Source organism: Eucalyptus grandis, chromosome 11 (genome assembly GCF_016545825.1).
Source record: "Eucalyptus grandis isolate ANBG69807.140 chromosome 11, ASM1654582v1, whole genome shotgun sequence".
NCBI lineage: Eukaryota > Viridiplantae > Streptophyta > Magnoliopsida > Myrtales > Myrtaceae > Eucalyptus > Eucalyptus grandis.
Genome location: NC_052622.1, coordinates 17496907 through 17505360, shown reverse-complemented (window position 1 = coordinate 17505360; position 8454 = coordinate 17496907). Strand labels below are relative to the sequence as shown.

General features: G+C 38.1%; 1 protein-coding gene across 3 annotated transcripts; it reads right to left on the bottom strand.

Annotated features, from left to right (window-relative positions):
- Positions 1-5132: 5132 nt before the first annotated feature.
- On the bottom strand, positions 5133-8093 carry LOC104416030 (probable protein phosphatase 2C 10). 3 transcript variants are annotated; one of them, XM_039304075.1, is made up of 6 exons: positions 8073-8093; positions 7545-7666; positions 6272-6511; positions 5857-6133; positions 5611-5765; positions 5133-5502 (listed from the first exon to the last, which is right to left on the bottom strand). In XM_039304075.1, exons 2-6 carry the CDS (start codon positions 7581-7583, stop codon positions 5362-5364), a joined length of 852 nt encoding a protein of 283 aa, XP_039160009.1. In that variant the 5' UTR covers positions 7584-7666; positions 8073-8093; the 3' UTR covers positions 5133-5361. The 3 variants fall into 3 exon arrangements, with proteins under 3 accessions (XP_039160009.1, XP_010025785.1, XP_039160008.1); XM_010027483.3 differs by lacking the exon at positions 8073-8093 and adding an exon at positions 7769-8022; XM_039304074.1 differs by lacking the exon at positions 8073-8093 and having other exon boundaries at positions 7545-8022.
- Between the last annotated feature and the right edge of the window lie 361 nt (positions 8094-8454).

Here is an 8454-nt window from a genome sequence, read left to right as displayed (position 1 = left end):
GCAAAACTAAGAAAAAGTAAACTAACACATAAACCAACAATGAGAATGGCCTGAGCAGAATTCAAACCGGCTAAAGTAAAAAATTATAAGTTTTAGTTCGAATATATTCAGTTCAATTCCTGCATAAATCCAATTCTTTCATTTTTCTGTGAAGCCTTAATTGCTGCAACCGAAGATTTAATTTTGTAGCTCCCATTGAAATTAATATTTGCTGCTCCAGTTGTGAATCACCCCAAACATGTTTTCTACTGATTTGATACATAAGATTTTGATCACTCGACTTTGTGGCGTTGGTGATAATGACGACTTTGGTGCTTTTACAGCAGTGACATAGTAAGATCACAAGATTAGAGAGAGTGAGTTGCTTGTCCAAGCATATGTCCAGCCAATTAATGTATGATCTACGCGAGGCTTCCTGCTAAATCAAGCTTTGATGGCTTGCTCGTTTTGGCTTTTCTTCATCCTTCAAAACCCCTTTCTGTTAAGCCTGTCTTGCTCTAGATCAATGCTATTTGTAGCTTTCTATTTCTCACCTTGATGAGTTCAGGATGTCAATTAACAAAGACAAACGTTAGCAGCAATTATAGACCTCCATACAGGTGATAAAATAAAGAGTTCAACACAAGTGACGCTGCTATTTACATTTGCTATCCCAGTGGGGTCCTTGTTAACCCGGGAGTCAGAAGGACGCAAGGTGAGCATGGATTAAAGGGCCTTAGCCGATGCACTGGTCCAACTGATCCATAATTCTCTCACTTTAAAGTCCCACGGTTGCATGTGCACTTTACTAAGCTTGGTGCCAAGATTTACTTGGAAAGCTCTTCTCAAGTGAAAAGAGACGAAACAACTGGTATAAACTAGAATTTATGTTCGCTGTATTTCAGAGCACAAGCGATTCACCTTACCGAGTTCATTGGAAATAACACATGCCCTATGTACAGGTTGCAAACTAGAGTAAATACAATAGAAACATGGATACGATCTTGGTACATATATTTAGAAAACTTTCATAGTTCTTCTGTCTCGTTATACTACGTGTTGTCATTACCCTAATTCCCAAGACCGACATCACTAGAAACTCCAACAGCAGAAACATTATAAGGTCATGGACGTTCAGACATATTCCACCGATTAAAATTACTAGACCTCATTTATTTCATAATTTACTCAAAACAGTTTGCCTGTTGTTCTTGACAACATTGCATTTTGCGGATATGTTGTTCGACCAGGAGGTTATGTCATGCAACTGAAAGCATACAGTCTAATGTAATTGGATCTTGTTAGTGATTGTCAATTCCCAGAATCAATAACTCATTTCATTTCAATGCAAATTATTTCCACAAATATATCAGCCTTTTATTTATTTCTTATCAAGAGCAATAATGCCCATGAACTGTGAATAAATTGAGAATTAACCAGTAAAATTTGACGGATCTCACCTCCAAGATACACCCTTGAGGAAGTTCAAAAGCTAACCCCCTGATATGGGCGGTACGTGGATCCCAATTAATAAAGTACCAAGGACATGATTTCACTTTCCAAATGATCCTGAAGTACAAAAATGTCTGTTTTATGGTTACTTTCACCCTAAAATGTGTTATATACTTCGTAAAGAAGATTGACGTTGACAAGGAGTTGGTAGTGAGTAGATAAGGAGAAACAGGAGAAAATTACTATCAGCTCTATGTGGGAAATGTTGGCTTGTTGAGATTTGAAATTCAATGTTTATGATAAGATAGATGAAAATCCCCAATGAACGCCAGTTGTGCCAGTTGAATTATACCGATTTATTTTGATCAACCTAGTACCGGTTTATGCAGGAATTGAACTAACCAATAACCCAACAATCAGAATTGTCTGAGCAGAACTTGAACCGGTTAAGGTAACAAATTGGAAGTTTCAGTTTGAATCTATTCAGTTCAATTCCTGCATAAACCCAATTCGTACATCTTCTGGGAAGCATTAATCGCCTCCAGAGGTGCCAAGTAATCCCCCATCTTGATCTGTTGATACCACTTGTTAGCTACTTAGCATAAAATGGAGAAAAGAAAAATTGAAAGGCTATTTATAGATGCACCGTTCATGAGATCTTTGGGCCATAAGAACTTAAAGGTCTCTTCTTGGTGAATTGAGTTAACAAGAGTTCATTACTAGAATTTGGATCTTTTAACTTGAGCATGAATATATTTAGCCTGCTTACACTGCATGAGTCGCAGTGATCCTTACTAAGGCTATTGCCTCGGACGTCAGAATCTAATCAGTGCTCTTATTATTCACCAGGCTTGCTATTCACACTTCCAAAAATCACTACAATGCTGGGAAATTTGAGTTTCCATATGAGCTATTTTGTTATCTGATAGTTTCATGAATGCATCAATTTCTCTTCCAGCCATTCTCATGCTACTGCTGAGAACTAGTGCTGAAAATATGTATTAATCCCCTCTCTTCCGCCACTAAGTCTTTGCTGTTTCCTTTACAAATTTGTGAAGGGAGGGCACTAACCACATCATGTGAACTACATGTTACTTCAACGGAATACCATGTTGAAGATCATGTTAGATACAGTAGATGATGACTACACGTCGTCTCTTGCAATTTTGGATTTCCTCTGTCAATTCAGAACGAAGTATTTCCCTGTTTATCAACGAGAAGTGGGATTTGCTTGAATTTTAAGGGTTCTTCTGATCCTGGGAATTTAAACTCTAGAGTCCGTGACCATACATGCACATATTTTGGCGGTTTCAGAAAATTGTTTATTGAATTCCCTTTTTAAATTTTGAACATGAAGAAAATCTTTAACCTGAGTACTCATATATAATCTTAAATGACCATACATGCCCATATTTTGGTGCCACTAATCACGAAATTTTCTTTCGCCATCATAATAATGTCTAAGCTTTCTTTTTGTTTAATTGAGTTATTAGATGTTTTTCTTGTATTTAAGAATTATAAATGAAAATGATTATTTGATTTGATTTCTTGTGATGTGCTTCTTTTATGAAAAATGAATAATTTAGAAAATAATTTCTTAAAAGTAAGGGTTGATACTATAAAGAATCCCAAATTGGTACATTTGTGACAAATTTGAAATTTACCTTAAACTAATTTTTTAGTTACAAAAAACTCAAAACTAGTACATTTATGACATTTATTCTCAATTAGTTTCGGTTAAATTGGATTAATATCACAAAAATCACAAACTAATACACTCCGAGCTGGTACACCCGTTAACTGTTACGTGTTATTTAATTTGGTAATTTGATGGTAAATTTTAATGGAAACTAATGGAGGGGCGTACTAGTTTGGGGTTTCTTTTTTTGTAGTATTAACCCTAAAAATAATAACTTATATTGTTTATAAAAATGAATGAATGAAATATATTTTCATCGTTCATGAAAATGTTTAAAAATAAATTATTATTAATAATAATGAAAAGTTTTTTTTATTGACTAATTATTTCAAGTAATATAAGGAATTATATTTAAGAAAGTGTTTCTCAAAACATTTTATTTTTCGTGCAACAAGCAAAGCTACAAACTAGACGCATTAGTTTGTGCTAAGAAACAAAATGGCCTTATTGTTTCGTGCCTTGTATTCTCTTCATTTGTAAGTTTGCTTTCATGCTTACCCTATTGAAAGCCCTAAATGTCATTTCTCTGAGAATTGTATAGAAATTTTACTTGATTGTTTCGAAAATTTGGATGAAATTTACAGGCCATAGTTGAAACAAAATACAAAACTTGGTTTGGTAGAATTGAGAAATGATTAAAAATATCGGTTTATTATGAAAATTGGCCAAAGTCCAAGGTAGGGGAGCATCGCAATTGATTTTGAGATTTTAGGGTGAAAATTGCAAAAAAATAAAAAAGTCAAGGGACCACTTATGACTAGTGCCAAAACTTAGAGGACAAAATTGCAATTCATTTTTTTGTTGGACAGATTTGCTATCTGTAAAAGGAGCTAATTAGTCACGCGACAAGCACGCGGCTAGAGATTATGTGAACCGATTTGAAGACTTCAGGGGCACATCGGAAAGAAATGAAAAAATCGAGGAGCAAAAGTTGTGACAAAATGCCCAAATCTAACACGGCAAAATGCAATTTACCCCCAAAAATCATGGGGATTTTTAAAAGAAGCCCCCGCCGTCTCATGCCGGCGATTGTGCTAGGGTTCGCAGCTCCACCGTCCCCTATAAATACCGCATACATCAGCTCCTCTCTCCCCACTCCAGATCCAGAGCCGTGCACGTTTACTTCCGTGACCTACCTCCCCCTCTCTCTCTCTCTCTCTCTCTCTGCGTGCGTTTGTCTGTGTGGATGATGTTACGTGCGGCGTGCAATGGAGAAGTTGCCTCTGCTTCTCCCTCTCTGCGTTTGTTTGTGTGAATGTTGTGGTCTGTTTGGGTGTTAATCAAGAATTTGCCTCTCCTTTCGGCTGCAAGGTACGAGATCCGTAATGGATCGATTTCTTGGCGGCTTTGTTCTGGAGGCACAAAGCAACGTTCTCTGTTGGGGGGTTTCTTTTATGTCCAGATTAGCCAAATCTCTCTTGCTCTTCTGGATTCCCCTCTCTGCAGTACATCTTTTTCTGTTCCCTTCTCTCTCTCTCTCTCTCTCTGCTTCATTATCTAATTGGGACCAAGTTAAGGAAAAAGTAAAACAAAAACAAGAAAACGTCGTTCTCCCCCTTAAAATCAAAAGGGTTCTTCGACCCTCGGTCAAGATTGCAGGATTTGGCCCTCACCGAGTCGGGTTACTTCAGTATATTCTAAAAGAGGAGAACTTGTTAGGAGGGCCAGACATGGTCGGTGTTGTTGATTGTGTTTATAAGACATTATGGTGAAATTTGGGTAAAATCTGAGCTGATGAGTTGCTCAGTCTCAGATGAGGCCCACTGACTCGATGGCTAAGATCTGAGCTTAAGCATGGTTTTGCCCATTTCTAGTCTCCCTGAAAGCTTTCTGCAGAGTAAGTTAAAAGATTGGAAGTGTTCTAGCTCTCCGAAATTACGTGGTTTGTAGCCATTGCACACATGAATGAAGATTGACGAGAAGTTTCCGACCAGGCGAAGCGAATAAGAATGAGATAAGCTGAAAATCCGAAGCCTTATGAAAGGTTTTTCGGCGCAATTGATGAGATTGACAAACAAGTGGTCTTGGGGCACATAGCTTTCGATTTAGTTTCAGCACAGCATAGCCAAAAAACTAAGATCAAATGAAAAAAGTACAACCATAATAACAACAAAGGAGAAGGGAAAAAAGAAGCAGCACAAATTTACATCAGAAACCTTTTATTTGTCCCTATGGCTTAAGTAGCCTTATTATCACGACACAAACAAGAATTCCGGGAAAGAGACACGACACTATCCTCTAAGTCTAACAACGATGCAAGAGATGTCATCTTTGCTGTTTCTTCTCAAGGCTTCGTTAGTCAAACGCCTGGCAGCCTTTTGTGGATCCCTCACTGATCTTGCAATATCAACTGCCTCCTGATTTTTCACCACCTGAGTTAATCCCAAGGAGAAAGGAAATGATTTGTCAAGAGAGTCTTCCTATTCCCATATTTACAGAAACTGGATTTTGATAAACATTACTAGAGAATCACATATTACCTTCCAAAGACCATCACTAGCCAGGATCAATACATCAGTATATGCATCTACATCAGTGCTCCTTATGTCGGGGTCAGAACGTACATGAGACTTGAGGCCCTTATCTCCAAAAGCACGGGATACGGCAAGCTGTCCATTTACTCTTGCGACGTCGCCTGTGTTAACAACAGCAATGTCGGTAATGTACAAGTAGGGATCTTTGCACTTACATTGGAGATTACAAATGTTATGGCTTGGAGAAAGAACCTGGCATCTTCGTGACGAAGCCACCTAGGTTCTCAATGCTGTCTCTCTCTTTACTAGGCTCGTGATCCGTAGTCATTTGTATTGCCTTACCCTTTTTCGAGAGGACTGCTCTTGAATCTCCAACATTAGCAACCCACAGCTTTTGATTGTTTAACAGAATTGCTGTCACGGCAGTTGATCCACCGTGACCCAACTCTGAACTATTTGAGAGAATTGCTTGGTCTGTTGTCTCATAGGCTTTTGAAATTGATCGATTTGGGTCCACCCAGAATTCTTCCTACATTGATTAACACCGAGAGAGAGAGAGAGAGAGAGAGAGAGAGAGAGAGAGGGGAAAGAATGTAAGGACAACTCCCTTGGAGATAAAATGTTAACAGAAGCATAAGACTTTCAATCGTCTTTGTATAAATCGCACCTCCTTCAGTATATTCAAGAACAGATGTTTCTGTAGGTATGCTGGAACACGATGTCCCAGATGACCATCATAGATAGCAAACAATCCCAATTCACTGCCTTCAGTCTTCACAAACTTAGCAACATGATAATCCTCCATCGGATGATCAGCTCTCCCTTTAACCAGGCTGAAACCATACTTGACAATCCCATCGTCGTTTCTTCCCTTACCGGAGAAAGAGGATGCTTGTTCTCCTACATGCTAATTTTGAGATAATGAACGAAAATTAAGAAAGAGAAAATCATCTCATTGAGGAGTGAAGACCTGAAAAGCAAGCACAAAACTAAACTAAAATAGAAAGCAAGCTAAAGCAGGTTCAAAATCCTAAGTCACATCGTACCCGACTAGGTATAACTTAACATAAAGACGAAAAAGGCAAGCAAACTACTTTCAGAAGACCAACGTGGTCGACAGTTTATCAATCCAGAAGCAAAAGAATAAACAGACTAATGACTAACAATGTCAGTCCCACCAAGTAAAGCATCGACCTGGAATAGCCAAATGATGATTCCTGCATTTCTTACTGCTTGGACCTGGTTAACACGATCAGTTTTATATGCCCGAAGATAGACTAGAGGACACGTTCCAAAACAGGTTCTTGATTCATGCTCATCATCAGTACAGATAGAAATGCAGACTAAGCTTTCAGGAAGCGCTACAAAATGGTGACTTTGAAGGAAGGCATTGCCACTGAAGGTTGCCTCATACAGTATCCAAGACAAAAAAACAGAACAGAAGCAAGCAGCTTCGGTACAAGGACAAGGAACTCAAAAGTTGAGAGTCGACTAGTTCAGACTACATATCTGTCTGAGAAGTACACAGAAGCCAAACCACAACTTATTAATACGGAAAAAAAAAGAAAAAAAAAAGTCTTGCCTATAAAACCGCCTCAAAAATCCAAATTACCGAAAGTATCAAATGGTAGGTTGCAACTAACCACTTCGAGGTGCTGCTGCCCAAATGAAAAACCCAAAATCTAGTTGAATGCACCCTGAGAAATTAAAGCAGGCGACTTCTTGTATACAATTTGTTAAGATGGATTTCATTCACAAGTCAAGTGAAATCTCCCAGAACTTATAAATCAAAGGCACTTAACACCATGCCATCATATAGGAATTAAGGGTGATCTAATAGAATCAGTATCCTTTTGTGTTAGTTTCCACCAGTACAATTGGGATTTGAGAAGATAAGCCATCAAAATTAGAAATAAAGATTATCAATTAATGTCTGTTACCTGAGGGGTAGGAGAATTGAAGCAGCAAAGCCTATCCATGGGAAAAAGCCAACAACAAGCAACGACTACAACTTCTTAAGCTGACTTTTCGTCATCCACACAAACTCCAGACCGTAATCCACCTGGAAACCCACGTCTCAGAATTATGAAACTGCAAGATGAAAAGCTTCAAAAGCAGAAACACAACCACCCCGGAATCGAAATTAATCCCTTCTGCTCACAACCAGGAAAGCCATCAGAGGGATTCTTCTTTGTCAGTTTGCACAAGAATCGGTGGAGCGAAATATGATGAAAAGAGAACGAGAAAACAAGTCTGAACTTTTGTAAAGCTAAAAATATGCAAAGAAAAGCGGGACACAAAAACTAATTATTCTATAGAAAAGAAAGAAAAAAAAGTCAGAGGAAGCAATGAAAACTGCTCTGTTTTCTGTTTGACAATTCATGATTTTTTTATAGAGTCTTCAACGTGACGGCAAAGAGAAAGGGAGAGAAAGAATCAGAGGAAAAGCCCGAGGCGACCTTCCATACCGTTGACTTGGCTGATTCCTGCTGTCTTTAGTCTGCATCTTTCGTTGGATAAATCTTGATTGCAAATTGTGGGATGATTTTACTTTCTTCGTATAAATGATGGGACTTCCTTTCTTTTTCCTCCACTAGACCCAACAAAGACAAATAATGGCGGATTATAAAGCTATGAATATGATGAGGAACAGGGTAATGGTAGTTCCATACGCTTTCATTGGCTTCTCTACTCTTATGCATTAATAAATAGACTTTTTCCCCATGTTATGCATCGGATTTTGTTGATAATCTCGTAAAGTACAAGATAATAAAGTATAATGACGTCAAAAAAGAAATTGACGCTTTTCACAATCCCGTTAATGTGTTTTGTATTCTGATTTTGAACTCT

Excerpts from the sequence above, each read along its gene's own strand:
- LOC104416030 (XM_039304075.1), bottom strand. The coding sequence starts at position 7,583 with ATGGATAGGCTTTGCTGCTTCAATTCTCCTACCCCTCAG. Across the intron at positions 6,512-7,544 it reads TCAATTCTCCTACCCCTCAG|CATGTAGGAGAACAAGCATC; the intron begins GTAACAGACATT and ends TCTCAAAATTAG. Across the intron at positions 5,766-5,856 it reads CTTCGTCACGAAGATGCCAG|GCGACGTCGCAAGAGTAAAT; the intron begins GTTCTTTCTCCA and ends TTGTTAACACAG.